General features: G+C 59.0%; 2 protein-coding genes across 4 annotated transcripts in view; one reads left to right on the forward strand and one right to left on the reverse strand.

Annotated features, from left to right (window-relative positions):
• Nucleotides 1–18,008, forward strand: part of LIMS2 (LIM zinc finger domain containing 2) — a 43,821-nt gene that overhangs the window by 18,747 nt on the left and 7,066 nt on the right. For 2 of the 3 annotated variants that reach the window (XM_061432171.1, XM_061432160.1), the window contains exons 2-4: nucleotides 7,640–7,799; nucleotides 9,627–9,693; nucleotides 9,893–10,013. In XM_061432171.1, the coding sequence (XP_061288155.1) occupies nucleotides 7,644–7,799; nucleotides 9,627–9,693; nucleotides 9,893–10,013 (344 nt within the window). In that variant the 5' untranslated portion in view covers nucleotides 7,640–7,643. Of the gene's footprint in view, nucleotides 1–2,456; nucleotides 2,558–7,639; nucleotides 7,800–9,626; nucleotides 9,694–9,892; nucleotides 10,014–18,008 lie in introns of those variants that run through there. The other variant, XM_061432150.1, reaches the window with a different exon arrangement.
• On the reverse strand, nucleotides 8,452–17,918 carry GPR17 (G protein-coupled receptor 17). The gene is made up of 2 exons (XM_061432182.1): nucleotides 17,638–17,918; nucleotides 8,452–13,944 (listed from the first exon to the last, which is right to left on the reverse strand). The coding sequence occupies exon 2, from the start codon at nucleotides 13,914–13,916 to the stop codon at nucleotides 12,897–12,899; it is 1,020 nt and encodes a 339-aa protein (XP_061288166.1). The 5' UTR covers nucleotides 13,917–13,944; nucleotides 17,638–17,918; the 3' UTR covers nucleotides 8,452–12,896.

The raw sequence follows: 18,008 nt of genomic DNA on the forward strand, positions 1-18,008 counted from the left end.
TAATTTATAGAGTTCTGACAAAGGGGACTCTTGACAGTTTGTGCTAGTTTTTTCATTGCTTTTGTGGTTGTTGTTTAGTCCCTAAGTTGTGTCTGACACTTTGCGACCCCATGGACTGTAGCCTGCCAGGCTCCTCTGTCCACGGGATTTCCCAGACAAGGATACTGGAGTGGGTTGCCATTTCCTTCCCCAGGGTATCATCCTGATCCAGGGATTGAACCCATGTCCCCTGCATTGGCCAGCGGATTCTTTATTGCTAAGCTACCAAGGAAATCCTTCATTGCTTTTACGGAAGGACAGACTTTCAGAGGTCCTTATTCTGCCATTTTTGCTGACATCATTTTTGCTGTGTTTTTGCAACTGTGTTCTCTGGAGCCAGAATGCTAGACAGGGAGGCCTGCATGACTGGCAGCCTCACCCTGCAAGAGAGGCTGCAGAATGGGAAAACAAGGCTATGCAGAGATTTGGGATTTGGACTCAATCAGTCACTAACTTTCTCTCAATTTCTAGCCTCTGGTGCCCCTTTTACAGTAAATATTTGTTGAATCAATCAGTGTTTGGTAATCTTGGACTTGAACTTCATTTAAAATGGTGATGTGCAAAACAGTTGTGGCTATAGCCTCCCTCCCAGGTCTATCCACCATTGTGGACGTGTTCCCTCATTAAACGTGACTCTGACTCTGGCTGAGAGCTCTGGGTTCTAGAGATCAGAATTTCCATATGGGTCAGGTTGAATGGAGGCTGGTAAGAGGGGCCTAGGCCCTGGGCCATCAACTTGAAGCTGCCCTAGGAAAACTCTATACCCTAGCTTTCTTAAGCATTCAGCTCTAAATCAGAAGGCAGGAGGTGATCCTTCTAGTTGTCGGCTCCAGGCTCAGCTTCTCTATGCCCTTTTAGCCCCTGGTGCCACCTTTAAGAAAATATTTATTGAATTGATCAGTACTTGATACCTTTGGAATCAAGGTGTATTGACAAACTGTACTGCACACGGTGCTTGTAGTCACCTGGCTATGTTTGGGGGTTGACTCCCAGAGCGGTTAAGGAGCACTTACTTCCTCGAGTTTGAATTTATTGGGCGATGTTCGTTCTTTGATGTGTAGGCCCAGCATCTGAGTGCTGATTGATCGCCTCTAAAGTTTCCTCCTTTCCCAGTGTCAGAAGACCTTGCTGTCTGGAATGATGGAAGGCAGGGGAAGATACTGCTCATGCTTTCTGACCTCACTAGAGAGGTTTTTCAGGGAAATGGAATCAATGTGATAGATTTCTGTGAGTGCTGTGGATCCTTATTAGATGCTGATCGTGGTTCTTCCTTGGCCATCAGTGGCCACAGTTCAGATGCTGGTCATGGGTGTTTGCACATAGATCACAGTAGCCCCACCAATAAATACCTTTAGATAAAAATGCATGGAAACCATGGGGGTCTTCCATCAGAACCTGCTGCTTCTGCTCTCCATGAAGAGCTGGGGGACTGCATGCCCTCCAGGTTTTGACCGTGTGAACTTCTTTTGGAGTGGATGGTTATTTGTTGGCCAGGTCCAGGGACTGGGCTGCCCTGGTCTGGGTCTCCTGTGCTGTACTTAGTAGCTCAGTCATGACCAACTCTGCGACCATGGATTGTAGCCCACCAGGCTCCTCTGTCCCAGCGATTTCCCAGGCAAGAATACTGGAGTGGGTTGCCATGCCCTCCTCCAGGGGATCTTCCCAACCCAGGGATCCAATCCAGGTCTGCCGCATGGCAGGCAGATTCTTTACTGTCTGATCCACCAGGGAAGCCCAAGAACACTGGAGTAAGTAGCCCATCCCTTCTCCAGGGCATCTTTCTGATCCAGGAATTGAACTGGGGTCTCCTGCGTTGCAGGCAGATTCTTTGCCAGCTGAGCTACCAGGGAAGCTGGGTCTCCTGGGTCTCCCTGGGTCTCCTAGGTGGCTGCACTTTCTCAGGGAAGAGACCAAGGCAGAAAGTGGGCACGTGTGTGAATCCCTCATCAGCTTCTTGACTGCAGGATTCGTAAGCTGGCTCAGGTCCATACTGCCCTCCTCAAAGGAGGACATACCATCCTCAGGGTGTTCAGGGGGCTTAGGATTTCCTCGGAGGCTCCTGGCAGCCCGGGATCTCTAGGCAGCCTGCCCTGCCACTGTGGACTCACCTCTGTGCTCGTTGGGATCTTCCCAGCGCGTCTCCTCCCCAGCCGGGACCCAATCCTGCTAGCCTCAGCTTTCACTGCGCTGCCCCCGCGGCGGGAACAATATCCTTTCTATTTGGAGTTGACTCCGCTGCCCTTTGGAGATCGCAGTGCGTAACGTGAGCTCCGGTGCAGACGGGTGGGTGCCGAGGGAGCCCCCTCCTGCAAGCCGGGCGTCCGGGCCCCGGTGTCCGGTCGTTGGTGGCTGCCCGTGGCAGCACCCGCCCTCCGAGCCTGGGGTCCCTCGACCCGGCGGAGCGGGCGGCAGGAGGGAGGGAGGCCCGTGCCATGGCCACCCGGCTGGGCGCGCTCGCCGCGTCGGGGCTGTACCGGCGGCGCCAGCACTGGCAGAGCCCGCCGCCCGCGGCGCCAGGGTAGGTGGCCCGGGGGGCAGGGCAGGGGCGCGGGGGACAATGGCCGGAAAGCAGCGGCCGCGGGCCTTTCCTCGGACACCCTGCCTGGCCCTTCCGACGGCGGCGGCCGCCCGGCTGCCCGCAGCCTGGGGCGTGGGGGCAGCGCCTGGCTTGGCGGCCAGAGTGGAGGCAAGGCGCGGCTTCATCCAGCCGGGGTTACTGATCTGAGATCAGCACTCTTGGGCAGGGCGCTGAGCATGGGGCGCTCAGATAAGTTGTCGAAGTAACCGCCACTACCGCTTTCAGGCTCCTCGAAACTTTTTGGCCGCTTTCTAGCGGATGGAACTGAGCGGTCAAGGAACCTGCCGGACATCATTCATCTATAAAGGGGGCTAAGCGGTAAATTGAAGCCAGGTTGGACTGACTCAAAAGCCTGAACTGCTCTATCCTGGGGAGAACTGCTGGGGTAGACCAATGATGAACGCTTCCTTTGGGACTGGGAGGAGGAGCCTCTGGGGCTCAGAATGGACCTCAAGGTGTCTCTGAGGATGAGTTAATCTGGCGTGGAGAGAGTCTGAAGGGCACATAGATAGTGGAGCCCTCCGAGTGGGGGCTGGGGGAGGGGATCCTGGACTCCTTGCATTTGCAGCATCTCAGGGGCCATCTGGGTGGAAAGATCTGCTAGAAATTGGGGCAAGAGAGCAGTGGGAGCTGTGCGTTTGTTGTCTTTTGCATCAAAGTAGCAGGTGGGAACCCTAGGGGTGTGGGGGCAGAGTGTGGGGGAGGACTTGAAGGTTGGGAGGAAGGGGTAGGGATTCAGGGATGAGACAGAGCAGCAGTCATAGAGGTGAGGTGCCTGGAGGACCTGGGGAGAAGAGGAGGTTTAGAGGCTGATGCTCAGCGGTGACCACAGAGCACCGTGGTGGGTGCCTGGGAGGGGAGTGAGCCCGCAAAGATGTCTGGGAGTACGAACGCAGCAAGCAAGAGGCTGTCATGTGGGGAGTGGAGAGCAGAGGCTGCAGAGAGGCACCCGTGGGATACCTGTTGCAGCTGGACTTGTATCCGCACCAGTGTTGCAGGTTCCTCACCAGGGGCCACACCAGGGCAGGAACTGGATAAGCCCACTGCTCCGGTGGGGGACTCGGGGCTTGGGAGGCCAAGTGACTTTCCTGAGTGAACAGGAACCCTCACCAGTTGGTCTCCGGATGACCCTAGATGTGAGTGGAGGGAGCCATGGGGCAAGGAGTGGGTGACAGGGCACTGATGGGCCAGAGGCCGTGTGGAGGCTGGTTTCACGGTATGAATGCAGCACAAGAACTTGGTCTAGATGCAAGGAGGACAGGGCTGATAGTGAGGATCAGGCATCAGGAATGTCCCCCACACGCACGCACGCATGCATGTTCATAGGCTAAACTCAACTTCCTATTGCCTTGAGCTTCTGGCTTGTGACCTGGCCTCACCAACACTGACTCACCCTTGAGTGTGGAAAGTCCCCTATGGCTGGCCCTGCCTGTGCCCAGGCCCTTTTGCTGGCTTTCCAGGGTTGGGTGGGTGGGAGGCTGCAATGGAGGTTGGTCTGAGGTTGTAGGAAAAACAGAGTTTTGCATGGTCGTGCCTGCGTGATGCCACCAGGAGCTGAGGGGACAAGAGAGCACAGATCCAATCCCGTGTGACCTCAGCAGGTTTCTGACCCTCTTGGTAGGTCAGTTTCCCTATCTGAAACCAGCAACCTCCCCTCATGAGGACCTGGCTCAGAAAGGACCCCACCCACCACACCCCAGGCTAGAGCTCCAGATGTCTTGCATCAAATTCTTTTATGTTGGGTATCAAGACAGAGTATTTGGGGATGCTGGGGAGGGTTGGAGAGGGGGACAGGGTGGGGTGACCACCTACCTCTGGCCCCACTGGCTGCCCCAGCTCGTCTCAGGCAGTGTGCACATCTGTGGGTGAGTCTCCACGCCTGCCCCCCGCCCCCCGCCCCCAGCAATGGGGTTTGGCTTCTAGGTGCTGGTGGGGCGGTGGTGTCTCCCTGATGTTAACTGGGCAGACTGCGCTCCCCGTTCTCGGGCAGAATGTGAAGGAGGACATGGAATCCCTTCCTCCCCCCTTTGCCGTCTTGCAGGGAGCACTGCTGGGCTGGGCGGGAGGTCCCTGGGCTGCTGGAAACAACAGCTCTTTTATCCAGCGCTTGGCCTGTCTGGCCCTGTGCTCCGCGTGCTGTCTGCTGTAGGCAGCAAGTTCTTTACTTCAGTTCTGAGTGGCAGTTCCTGCTCCTCTGGCCACCTCCTTGCGGATGAGGAAACGAGGCCCCAGGGAGCTGGTACCTTTCTCCAGGGGCACAACTGGTGGCTAGAGCTGTCAGGCCTTAAACACAAAAAGTTGAGCCTGGAGCGGCTGCCTCCTGCAGCTGGCATCGTCTCTTATGGGGCTGTGATCCAGTTATCGGGCACATGGGCTTGTCTGTACATCCCCCGTCTTTGGTCAGTGGGTTGGAGTACTGTGTTCCCAAGCAAGGACCATGGGGATGCAGACATGGAAGTGCCATTGGGGGTGCTACTGACCAAGACTTGGGCTGGGGCCACCAGCGGGGCGGGAGGTAGGTGGTCTCCCCCATTCCCCACCTACCTGAGAGGCGTGTAGGGGACAGATGGCAAAATTGTTGATCTGAGCCTCCTAGGGCCCCAGCCAGGGAGCTGGACCCAGGCAGAGTGCAGAGCCAGCCGCTCTCTTAGGGGCCAGCTGCTATGGCCATCACGTGGAGATGCTGTCTCCGAATGTCTGCCCTGGGGTAAGGCTGGGGCTCTGTAGGGGCAAACTGACAATGGGCCTGCTGCACTCTCACTCGGTCAGGGTCCAGACGTCTGGAACAATCTGAAAGCCTGGGGCTGGACTTGAATACGTGTTTTGGCTGCATTTTCTGGGTTCTTTGGGTGGGGAATTCCAGGCCCAGAGTCACAGGATTTCCTGTTGATTTCTGATTTCTCCAAGACCCGCCAAGGTCTTGTTCATGGCCAGGCATTGGAACTTCCTCCCAGCTACCTTGGGTGTGTGTTTTGGGAGGACAAGGCCTCCAGGTTCACGGTGACCTTGGGACAGGAAACTGTGCCTGTGTTGAGAGTCCAGCCCAGCTCCTGAGGGCCTGGGTGATCAGTCCCTGTCCTGTCTGTTCCTCTACATGGTGACCAGCAGTGAGCCAGAAAGGAAGGTGGTGGCCGCTGCGTGCAGAGCCTCCCTGTCGACTTGGGCTCTGCCCAACCCCTCCTGCGTCTGTCCTGCTTCCTCACCCCTTTGGCCTTAATGTGGACATGGGAGGTGGCTTTGGTCCCCCAGGGATGCCTGAGGGCAGGTGGAGGTCTGCTTGCCTGACAGGGCTTGCTGAAGAGCATTCTGGCCCTTTGCCTGCCATGAGGGCTCCTCTGGCAGAGCAGAGAGGAAGTCCTACCTGGGTGCCCCAGCCCAGCTCCCCTTCTGTGTCTGTGGCAGCACCTTCTGCTAGATCCACTGTCCACAGCCCCCACCTGAGAGGCAGAGCCCTAGCCTGCCTCCCGGGCTCATCCTGCCAGGGGACTCCAGCACGAGCAGTGTCACTTGAGACTTCTCATGGCGCTGTAGCCCTGAGAGAAGGCTGGGGTTCAGCATGGCGGGAGGCAGAACAGGCTGGAAAGACGTCCTCCAAAGATGGGCCGAGCACCACTGCACGAGTCTACATGACACGCCGATTGGTTGCGTCTCTCGTCGCTGAGCCTGACCTCCCTTCTGCGCCCACCCTTCCAGGCAGCCACCACAATCCACTGGAGCTGACAAGAGACAAAGTCTGTTTGCCGCCTTGTAGTCAAGGTCGCGGGCATTAGGGTGCTGGGAATTTGTAGAGGCTCTTGTGGCTGACCGCAAGGTTTGTCCTCCTCTCTGAGATGGGGCCCTAGGCTGGAGCCAGCGTGTGTCTCTGTAGCGATTTCCCCTGGAGTTCAGTTTGGCTTTCACGCCTCCCATAAGGACAGCCATCACTTGCCCTAGGGACAGCAGTTGCCCGCTTCCCATCCTGCTCCCATTCCCAAATATTCATAGTCTCACCTTCTCCGTGGTAGGGTGGTTTTGTGTTTGGAGGCGGGTGGGGCAGGGATGAATCTAACTCGTGGTGCAGGGGAAAGAGCCATTGAACTCGGTCCAACCTGAGTTCACATTTGGACTTTGTCATCTGCTCTGTGAGTTTGCTCAAGTTACTCAATCTCTCTGAGCCTTAGAAAAGCAGGGTGACCTCAGGGATGAAATATGTATGTGAATCCCAGGCTGCTCCCCTGTCCCTGGATGATGCTTTGTACCCGAGACACTCTGGTTCCCTGAGTAGGAGACAGGAGGTGCAGGAGGGTGCCCGGGTGTCCCTGATGCCCTGAGAGATGGCCCAGCTCCACGACTGAGTAGCTTGGGGGCCAGGTCAGTGACAATGACAACCACAACACTGTCCTCTGCAAGCTTACAGTGGGCCGCGCACCCCATAGAGAGCTTGTATGTCCGCCATCAAAAGGCCAGAACACGCGCTCATGGCCATGATTAGGGTCCTTCTGTGGCTGGGAGCCTGGGCTTGGAGCACAAGGGCCAGCCCTGGCTGCACCACGAGTGAGGGCCCGGACTGGAGCCCTGACTGCTCTGGCTGGCATGAGCCCAGCGGTGGCCTGACCTGCGCCTGACCCTCCATGAAGGGCACTGGGGGCTGCAGGGTATAGGGAGAGACGGGGCTCCAGGGTGAGGGGCTTTGCCTCTGCCCACTGTGGCCCGGGGGGGTCACTCTCTCCAGGTGTCCGCTCGTCCGTCTGTGAGCTGGACACGCTATGCAGGGCTCGCAGGGTTGTCATCGGGGAAGGCTACTGCATCCTGGCACACACTGGCACCTGGTGTATCCTTGGCACACGGTGGCTACAGGGATGGGGTGTAGACAGCCACCCGGGGTGACCCCAGCCGGTGCAGGGCAGTGTGGACCGACTGCGTGACTGAGTCTCCAGGGCGCCAAGGCCAGCCTGCGGTGGGGATGGTGCTGTCCTCTGCCCCAGAAAGCGTGTCCCTTGAATGTGGCCCGCAGGTCCTGACTTCTTCCTTTTTCCTGCCCAGCAACATGTCCAACGCCTTGGCCAACGCCGTGTGCCAGCGCTGCCAGGCACGCTTCGCCCCTGCCGAGCGGATCGTCAACAGCAACGGGGAACTGTACCACGAGCACTGCTTCGTGTGCGCACAGTGCTTCCGGCCCTTCCCCGAGGGGCTCTTTTACGAGGTGAGCGTGCTCCCTAACCCTTGCCTCTGCTTCCCGGAGCCCAAGCCCCTGACCCAGCTCAGGGTCTGCCCTCTGGCAGCCTGCGGGCCTCGCCTGGCCACGGCCCTCCAATGACAGACTGGTAGACGTGCCGGGCCGTGAGCCGGTGGTGCTCCTGCCAGCCCAGAACCTTGCTGGCCACCCCGCGGGGGCCCAGCCCTCACCTCTGTGAATGGTGCTCTCCTGGTGTGCGTGGTGCTGAAGGAGTCACCGTTCATCCTGTCATCTGGGAGGCCCTGGGGTCCGACAGTAAACACAACCAACATACACCTGATGCTGCTAAGTGCTCAGGTTATGAGGAATCCTGGGGGTGGGGGCCTGAGCAGGGAGGTAACGTTTGAGCAGGCCTAAAGGAGGTGAGGGAGCGTGTGTGCACCTACAGGAAGAGCTCTCAGCAGAGGGCACAGCAAGTGCAAAGGCCCTGAGGTTGGGGCGTGTGGGTTTTGGAGCTGTAGGAGGGCCAGAAGCCAGTTATTTCTTTGGTAATCCAGATGGAAGGCAAGGGACCTAGGCTGAGCTGCCCTCGGTCCCAAGAGCAGATGGTTAAATTTTCAGCAATCCTGCAGGCTGGTTGCTAAATACAGTCATTATTAAAAGTTAAATGATGTATATATACAATGAGATAAAATTTTATTAAAGACAAAAATAGCAGATACTCAAAACTCATCACTTCCTAACTGTTTTATTACATTTCACTACCTGTTATTGTGTTTGGGGGCTGGAAACGCAGTACCGTGGTGGCTACTGACATCTCTTCTCAATTCCATGTCAGCGTCATTTTGGTAGCTTCAAACTGACCACGGTGGGACTATTTACACCACAGAAATTGGCAAATGCTGCCAGGCTGCCTCAGGGCTGCCTGTTAAGCGTTTATAGGCACACCACGGCAATGCTCAGAGGCTGGCTAGATTTTGAAGCTGAGGGGACTGGCCGACAGACAGTGTGTGATCTGCCTGACTGAACAGGAGCTGCCGTTCCCCACGGTGCCTCCTGAGAATTGCTGGCCAGTGGTGGAGGTGGGGTAAAGGGGTGGAGTGGTACCGGGCTCTGTGGATGTGCCTATGATGATTTAGATTCCCGCTGCCCCTGCTGGGTAGGGCTCTAGCCAGGTGCAGCTTAACAAGACACTCTCAGGGAACAGGGACACCCAAATAAAATTGTCAAGGGCGGAAAGGCAGAGGCAGGTGTTGCCTTGCCCAGACAGATGGGGACAGCGTGCAGGGCTCGGGGTGCTCTGGCGCACCCCATTCCTGTGCCTCTTCTTCTGGGTCCCTTCCCTACATTTTTTGTGGGCCCTGGGGAGTGTACCTCTCACACACGAAACAGGGCCAAGGGACACACAGAATTCAGCCTTGATCCCTGGGCTTCCCAGCATAAACATCCACCCCCAGCCCGCAGCCTGCCCCTGGGACGAGCAAGGCCAAGATCTTCAGCAAACAGCGGTGGCCCTCTGAGGGGCCAGCCTTGCCGAGTTGCCAGCTTCCTCGAGGTCCCTCACTTTGCACTCTCCCCAAGTCAAACAGGCCAATCCCGTCCCGCCCTCAGGCCTTGCACTGACTGCTCCCTGTGTGGAAATCCCTCTTCTTAGTACCCTCCTCCCCTTCTGTCTTTCCACTCCTTATCACCTCCTTCAGGAAGTCCCCACCCTTGCTTCCTGTGGTGGTGGCAGGTATACAAAATGGGGTGCTCATCCAGCCTCCCCGAGGGCAGGTCCTCACCCCACCGACCGGTGCAGCTCAGAAAATGACAGCGCCTTCCTTGTCCTTTCTCTGCTGGCCCCATTTGCAGTTCGAAGGTCGGAAGTACTGCGAGCACGACTTCCAGATGCTGTTTGCTCCGTGCTGCGGGTCCTGCGGTAAGGCTTCCACGATGCCTGGGAAGTGGGGATGCGAGAGTAGGGGGCCCTGTCTGAGCACTGGCCTTCGGGCCCCTGTGCTCATCACCTTCCCAAGCTCTGGGAGCGGTGCCCTGGGGCCAGGCAGAGCCGGGCGGGCTCCAGTGCAGGAACTCTGGAGGGGGAGGGCACAAGGCCAGCAGGGACATCTCTCCTCCAGGCGAATTCATCATTGGCCATGTCATCAAGGCCATGAACAACAACTGGCACCCTGGATGCTTCCGCTGTGAGCTGTGCGACGTGGAGCTGGCTGACCTGGGCTTTGTGAAGAACGCAGGCAGGTGAGACGGGCCTCACCACAGGCCCAGGCCTGGTCCAGGCGCCTCGGGCTGCCAGTGGGGCTGCCACCCCCGCCGTCCCTGTGAGGCGGGCAGGAGAACTCTCTCTGGTTTACGGGTGACGACGGAGGCTGGAGAGTGAGGGGTCAGGAATCGGGGCTGCCCCAGGCTCAGGGCTGCTTCCTGGAGCAGGCTGACGGTAGACAGCCAGCAGGCAGGCAGCCGAAGCCGGAGCTGTTGGTGCAGTGTGAGAATAAGGAGTTGTGAGTTAAGCTCCTGCCTGCCTGGCCACCCAGGCTGCAGCCGTCCCCCGTCCTCAGACCCCACGGGGGCTGCTGGGAGAAAAGCACTCAGTTGGGGCCCAGCGGTGCTCCAAACTTCAGGCCCGGGTTCCCTTAGCAGGCTAAACTGTCACCTTCCACGAAGACCTGCTCTTTCTCCTCTTCCTCCCCTCCCCTCACTGTCCCTGCACCCCACCCCCGCAGCCAGGACCTCCCTTCCCCCTGCCCTGCCCTGCCCTCCCCTGCCCTGCACCTGTGTTTCCCTCCCTTGTCGCAGCAGAGGCCGTGTCCCTGCACCCAAAGGCCTGCTCACTTCCCGCTCCTCCAGCGGGGCTCACAGCTCTGGACCTCTCTGGTCCCTTTCTAATGGCTCAGGCGAGGTGGCCCCTGGTTCAAGGCACCCTGTCAGCCTTCACTGCACAGCGACTCCCTGCAGCCCTTCCCAGTGCCCAGCCGGTTCCTCCACCTCCTCCCCCCGCCCAAGCTGCTCAGGGCTCCCGCAGCCTGCACTGCCCTTCCCACTTCTCTCCGGGTGCCCAGGAACCCATGGGGTCTCCTACGCATGGCTGTGCTGTCCCGGTTCCCCTTTTTCCACCCGTCTCTCTATGGCGGGCTCCTTTGGGGCTTTGCATTTGGCCCAAATGGCATATCTGTGCTGGGTAATCCAGATGTAGGCCTCTACCCTAGACCTCTCCCTCGGAATACCCCATTGCCCACATGCCATCTCCACAGTGTCTGGCAGGCATCCCAAATGCCATAGAACCCAACAAGCCAACTTTGAGTTTCTCCTCTGCTGGCAGTCAGGCCTCACAGAAGCACACACCTGCCTTGCTAGCAACACCTCAGTTGTCTGTCTGCCCCCCGCTTCCTCCCTTATCTGGGCGCTGGGCACCATCTCCGGCCCTGTTGGAGCCCCACTTCCTAACGCTGCTGTAGTGACCTTGTCCGTCTGTCTGCTCCTCCAGAGACATGTGTTGTTCATCCTGGTGTCTGCAGGGTGCTCACTAGGAACCTGAGTGTTGAGTGCTGATATGAGTGGCCTTGAGGGGCAGACAGTGCAGCAGGGTCCCCGAGCGTGGGCCTAAGCTGCAGCTCACGCTGGGACTCCTACTCTAGTGTTTGCTGGAAAAATCCAGAAGAGGCTGGACTTGTTCAGGAAAGTAAAGTATTGCTGTGGTGACAGGCAGGTGGGGCACCCTGAAGCCCACAAGGCAGAACGTCAGCGTCTGTGCGGGGCGGGCCGGCTGTGGCGCCACCAGAACCACAGTGCACACTGCTGCCTGCGCCGCCACTTTGCCGTTCTTGGGTCGAAAGGGAGAGAAGTTCTGGGGAGGGAGTTGCATTAACCAAACAGAATAACTTTCAGTTATTAAAGTACAGTTATGTTTATGATCAGTATGCGTGCATGCTAAGTTGCTTCAGTCGTATCCAACTCTTTGTGACCTGGACTGTAGCCTGCCAGGATCCTCTGTCCATGGGACTTCTCAGGCAAGAATCCTGGAGCGGGTTGCCATTTCCTTCTCCAGAGGATCTTCCTGACCCAGGAATCAAATGCAGGTCTCCTACATTGCAGGCAGTCTCCTGCATTGCAAGCAGATTCTTAACCAACTGAGCCACCAGGGAAGCCCTTATGATCAGTATAACCAAGTCCATAAAAGAACCCGTGAGGGGCATACAGGCCACCCTCTAAGCAAAACACCTCACAGCTTGGCCAGCCAGGCGAAGACCTCTTGGGGAGGAGTGGGACCCTGCCCCTGCTGGGTCTGGGTTAGGGGGAGATAGATTCGTGGGCCAGTCTGCGTGCCCCCCACAGCCGGCAGTGACGAAGCTGGGCTTCCCGTGATGGCGCCCCATAGTCTGTGCTCGCCCAGGACTCAGGAGGGACAGGGCAGCTGCTGAGAAGCACTGGGGATTGTCGGCACATGCAGGTCTGTGTGTGGCAGGAGGGACCCACAGGCCCTGTGTTGCTGGACGTCACCTGCAGATCACCCTGAAACGTGCTTAGAGTGTTCGGCTCTCATGTACTGCCTGTGTCCCCTAAACACAGGGGCCTTTGGGAAAGGGGGCACAAAGGGAACTCAAAGCACCTTGCACTTGAGAGGAAATCTCTAGACACCTTCTCCTGACCCTCCACCGAGCGCCGTCCCCACCCGTGCCCCCTCTTCTGGCAGGCCGTTCCCCTGTCTCCTGAGTTCTCTCTGCCAAGCTTCGCAGGCATGTGTTTCTACTGTGAGGAGGCCCAGAGCCTCGCAGAGGGCACTTGGGAAAGAAAGACGCTCATTGTTCAGAAATGTTCCTCTGGCCTCCTTGCCCCTCACCGGGGGAGGCGGGGCGGGGTCCAAGTCACTGAGTGTCTCGTGGCTGTGAATGAGCAGGGTCAGCCCAGTCCCCGCAGAGGAGCGGCTGTCTGGGCGCTTTGGTGCTGCCTCGCCAGGGATCTGCTGACAGCCAAGACAGAACTCGGCGCTGGGTGATGAGTTCGGACCTGGAGCAGGTGATGGTGACCGGCCGAGGTTTCGGTTTCTTTTCTCAGAGGAGGTGGGCTCCTCCTCGGTGAGTCTGCGGGGTGGTCCTTGTGGGGTTGGGGAGGGGGCGGGGCCCAGGCTCACAGCTCCGACCTGGCGCTCAGCGAGCTCTCGTTGGTCCTCCCGTCGGCACTGGGCGGCGGCCCTGGGAGCCGCTTGCCACACAACAGGCTGCACAGGGCATCTCGGAACTTCTCGGCCACGAAGAAGTACATGACGGGGTCGAGCGCGCCGTTGAGGCTGGTGAGGCAGGAGGTGATGCGGTTGCCGAGCGCCAGCGCGCGCTGGGCGGCGCACGAGGTGCGGTGGCCGCGGTAGCGCAGCACGTAGATGGAGCGGTGGACGTGATACGGCACGAAGCAGATCAGGAAGATGGCCAGCACCGCCGCGATCATGCGCACCGCCTTGTTTTTGAGGCGCCGCTCCACGCGTGGGCCCTGCCGCAGGCTGCGGATGATCAGCAGGTAGCAGGTGACGGTGGTGACGAACGGGAAGGTGAAGGCCACAGCCAGGGACGCCAGGGCATGCTGGGAGGCCTTTTCCCTGTACAGCTGCAGGCAGACCACCGTGTTGTTGGTCCGCACGGTCTGCGGGCTCACCAGCAGCGGGGCCATGGCCACGGCCACCACCACCCAGAGGAAGGCGCAGGCCAGGTGGGCGTGGAGCGGCCTGCGGAGCTTGAGGGACTTGACAGGGTGCACTATGGCCAGGAAGCGGTCGGCGCTGATGCAGGTGAGGAAGTAAATGCTGGCATACATGTTGAGGTAGAAGAGGAAACCCGTGAGCCGGCATGGGATCTCCCCGAACGGCCAGTGACTCCCTGAGAAGTGGTAGACCAGGCGGGTGGGGAGGACCAGCACGCAGGACAGGTCGGCCACGGCCAGGTGCATCAGGAACACGTTGGCCGGGGTGCCGGACTTGTGATCCCGGATGAAGAGCCACAGGGCCAGGGCGTTGCCCACAAAAGCGAGGATGAAATCCAAGAGGTAGAAAGAGGCGAAGAGGACGTTCTCCAGGGGCGTCTCTTGGCCGCATTGCTCCATAGGGGCCAGGGAGGAGTTGGCCAGTAGCCCTGGGGAGGCCACCTTGAGGCCATTCATGCTTCAGCCAGAGGCAGAGGCACTGAGCCTGGAGGGAACAAGCAGACACCCCAGCTTCAGAGAGCCTGGGACAAGCGAGGCATCACCCTCTGTAGACATGAGCTCTTGGAAGCCTTTAGTACCTGCCGACCCCTAACCCCTTAATAGGCTGTTCCATGCTCAGCATTGCCTCAGGGGCTACAGAGCACCTCCTGTGTCCAGCTGGGGGTGGGCAAGTGTCACAGTCGTGTCAGACTCTTTGCGATCCCATGGACTGTAGCCTCTGTCCATGGAATTCTCCGGGCAATATTGGAGTGGGTTACCATGCCCTTCTCCAAGAGTTCTTCCCCACCCAGGGATGAAACCCTTTCTGTTTTATGTTTTGATTTTTTTTTTTTTTAACCTCAAGGCATGTCTTAGCTCCCTGACCAGGGATCGAACCTGCACCCCCTGCTTTGGAAGGCTGCAGAAAGCAAAACCAAAACCAGGGCCTGGGTGCCAAACTAATGCTGGGGTCAGCTCCCCACTGTGCGGCCGTGTCCCTGTAGAGCATGGAGAGCTCTGGGCAGAGCCCTGGTGTTCCTGAAAGCCACCTCTCAGACCTAGGGGATAGAGTCAGCACCGCAGGGAGAGAGAGCATGGTGGCCTGTCTGTCTGTCTGAGGCCCTGGGGGGTGTGAGGGCTGAGGGAGGGGCCCGCATCTTCTGTCTCTCTCCCCTGTGTGCTGTCTAACCGATGGGGTGCATGAGTCCCCTGAGCCCTGCTTCTTGTGGGTGGGGCACTTAGGCCTGAGAGCCCAGTGCGGGGGGCTTGGCCAACGCCTCCTCAGCATCAGGTGAGCCCTGCTCAGCCTCCCTGACCCGCCTGTCCACTAGGTCCCCCATGCTCCCAGCACCAGCCACGGGAGGGCCTCATGAGCAATGCAGTGTCCTGCTCTGTCTACAGCACCCGAAGGCCGTCCAGGCCAGCAGCCAAGGTCGTGAGCTTTTTGAACTCAGCCACCAGCCCTGCTTTGGGCATATTAGTGGGCGGAGACTTGTGTCTTAGAAAGACAAGTGTCTTAGACTTGTGCCTGTGGGTCCAGGCCTGCATTGGGTATTTTACTACCTGGAGTAGTTTAACTAGAGCTTCCCTGGTGGCTCAGACAGTAGAAGTATCTGCTTGCAATGCGGGAGACCCGGGTTCGATCCCTGGGTGGGGAAGATCCCCTGGAGAAGGAAATAGCAACCCATTCCAGTATTCTTTTCTGGAAAATTCCATGGATGGAGGAAGCTCATAAGCTACAGTCCATGGGGTCGCTTTAACTATCAGGAGGCAGATTCTTTTCCAGGAGAGGAAGAGCCATATGTCCCAGAGGTGGAGAGACTGGCCGTGGTTTTCTGGCCAAGATCTGCAGCCCCAGAGAGGCCAGGACCCAGGGAGGCAGCCTGTCTCTGCCCAGCCTTGCCCACCTGGTTTACCCTCAGCATAAACCAGGGGGCGTGGCTCGGAGCCCTCCTGACCTTGGAAACAAACCGTTTCTGTCTGGTGACCCCAGTTCTGAGTGGGTCACCGGTGGTCCCTCCCCAACAGACAGAGTGACAGATTTCCCATGTTGATTTTGGTCGACTCAGGAGATTCACAAAGGAGAGGAAAGGTCCAAACGCCCTGCCTCCCCCAGGCCTTGGACAGGTGTGAGCAGGAGAAGGCCAGACGGCACGCAGCCCGCAGCTCCACGTGGGCTTGGGGGGGGCAGCTGCCCGTTTCTTCTCAGGGCACCTCTGCCTACAGTGCAACTTCAGGGGCTCCCCTGAACCCTGCCTCTCAGCAGCCACACTCCCTGCCTGTGGGCCACAGAGGGGGCAGGAGAGGGGCTCACAGGAGCAGCGGGGATGGAGCGGGAGCAGCAGTTGCACACACAAGCCACAGGGGACCTGGAGCAAGTTCTCTGTAAACTCCTCCTGTCCTCGGGTCCTCTCCTTTTAATGACCAAGATAATAGTCCTGGCGGGGGCTGGCAAGTGCTCCGGGAGCACGGGGACGTTAGCGCTGGCAGTCCCTGAGTATGAGGCTGGGCGCCATCCCCAGGTGTGGGTTCCCGAAGTAGACGGAGCAGGGCCAGCGGTTCAGACTCTGGCAGCTAGGAGGGCAGGAGGGCAGTGTGGGTAGCGAGGAGCTGTCAGGCCAGGCAGCAGCTTGACCCTCCGCTTCATGCCTCATCAACCACCACTGGGGTCCCTGGGCACCCCTGGCACCCCCGCTGCCCCACAGGTGGCTGAGCAGGAGGAAGTCAGGGGTGGTGAGCATCTGGCCAGTCATTCTCAAGCCAGCGGAGACGCTCGCCTGATCACATCACGTTTTGATTATTGGAGAGATCCAGGGATGTCCCCTTGCCCAAATCTCTCCTGGACCCAGAGTGGTTCAGGTTCCCTAAATTTCTAATACAGAGATTATTTCTTGTTGCTCCCAAGTGTGTGTGACCTGAGGCAGTGGGGGAAGTGGGGGAGGCCTGGAGGCCAAGTGAGGGAGGGGTCTTGATGGGGATGGGGAGGGGCTGAGCTGGGTACCCTCCACTCTGGGCTGCTCTGAGGCCCAGACTCTGCCCACCCCCCTGGTGGTACAGTCATCACCCAGCCCCTCCGTGAGGTCTGCTCACAGGTACTGACCATCTTCTCTGCCTGTGCGAGGCAGGCCTGCCTGGGCACTGCCCACCAGTCCTCAGGGGCAGATGTCCACTGCCTCATTTTACAGATGAGGAGGCTCATTTTACAAATGGAGGCTCAGCATCAGCTAACTTGCCCAGGGTCGTTTGGCCAGGGCAACAGCCCAGGGGTAGGAAGCCAGATCCGGAAGACCCAGCAGGGACAGCCAACACCTCTGCCTGCTTTTCCTCCAGGGGCTGATGGGTCCCTGCTGCCAGGGCTGGTGTGGAGCTGCCTCCCAGGCTCAGTGCCTCCCCCGCGGGCCTGGCCCCAGGCACAGCGACACAGTCTGCACCACCCTTTGTTCAAGAAGCAAGGCTTTCCAGATGGTGACAGTAGAGCAGTGGCCTGAGCGTGGGGCCCTGTGTGTGCGCAGGTGGCACCCGTGGGCTGCCTGGCACCTGGCTTTCTGCTCTTGCCCAGGCCTTCTGAGTCCCACCACTAGGCCGCATGCCCCGTGCTCTCTTTGGGTGCAGACTTGATTTCAGAATGCTTTCAGGCTTGTGTGAGGTCTGTTGCGTTTTCTCCACCCTGCCCCTGTGTTACGAGTTTTGGTGCTGGTTTTGGAGTAGGTCTGGGGGGGCTCCTGCTCCTCTCCACGTGTCCCTAGAAATGCCTGCTCTCACTGTCTCTCGACGTCTCACTCTGCTCGGGGCAGGGCGGCTGGGGGGCGTGGGGCCCCCGACCACGGAGCAGGTGCAGGGCTCGGCCTCTGTGAGGGAACATGGGCGGGTGTGTAGTGGGAGGAGGCTGAGGTGGCAGGAGGTCTCTTGGTGTTGCCGGCACCTGTCCCTCCTGCCTCCTCGTTGGGCCCCTCCAGGTGCCCTGGCTAGAGGAGAAGAGTGTAGGGGCATCGCTGCAGCCATGGGGCCACAGACTGGGCACCCACTCTTCTTTTAAAAGCCCCCATAGTGAGACAGGAGCACCGCCCATGGGCTGCTCTAATTCAAACCAGGGAGGCCTCGGTAAATAGGTTGAAGCGAGATGGCAGAGATGGCCCTGCTCTGCTGGGCCCGCGCTTGCCCCGCACCCCCTTGTCCCGCTCCCCAGCCCTGCCCTTACCTCTCACAGCAGGTCTGGGGCAGCAGGTGGGCTGCGGCCTGTGGGTGGGTGGTGGCTCCGTGCGGCCGTGGTAGAGGCCGGCTGGCTATTTAAGGAGAGACGGGGAGGCTGCACCCCCTCGGGCCCTGAAAGGCTGCTTCATTCCTGAGGGGTCCCCTGTGTGGTGGGCCACTCCTCTGGCTGCCTCTGCTGCCGCTGGGCTGTGAATATTCCAGTGTGTCCCAGCACCCCCCCGCCCCCCAGCTGGGCCGCCGAGCATCACAGAGGCCGAGTGTGTGACTGTCTGCGTGTGACTGTCTGCGAAGCCGTGGAGTGGGCGCCGGCTGGGTGGGGGGCTTGGCTGGGACCGACAGACAACAGGACGTTTCAGA

Source organism: Bos javanicus, chromosome 2 (assembly GCF_032452875.1).
Source record: "Bos javanicus breed banteng chromosome 2, ARS-OSU_banteng_1.0, whole genome shotgun sequence".
Classification (NCBI taxonomy): Eukaryota; Metazoa; Chordata; class Mammalia; order Artiodactyla; family Bovidae; genus Bos; species Bos javanicus.

Excerpts from the sequence above, each read along its gene's own strand:
- GPR17 (XM_061432182.1), bottom strand. The coding sequence starts at position 13,916 with ATGAATGGCCTCAAGGTGGCCTCCCCAGGGCTACTGGCCAACTCCTCC.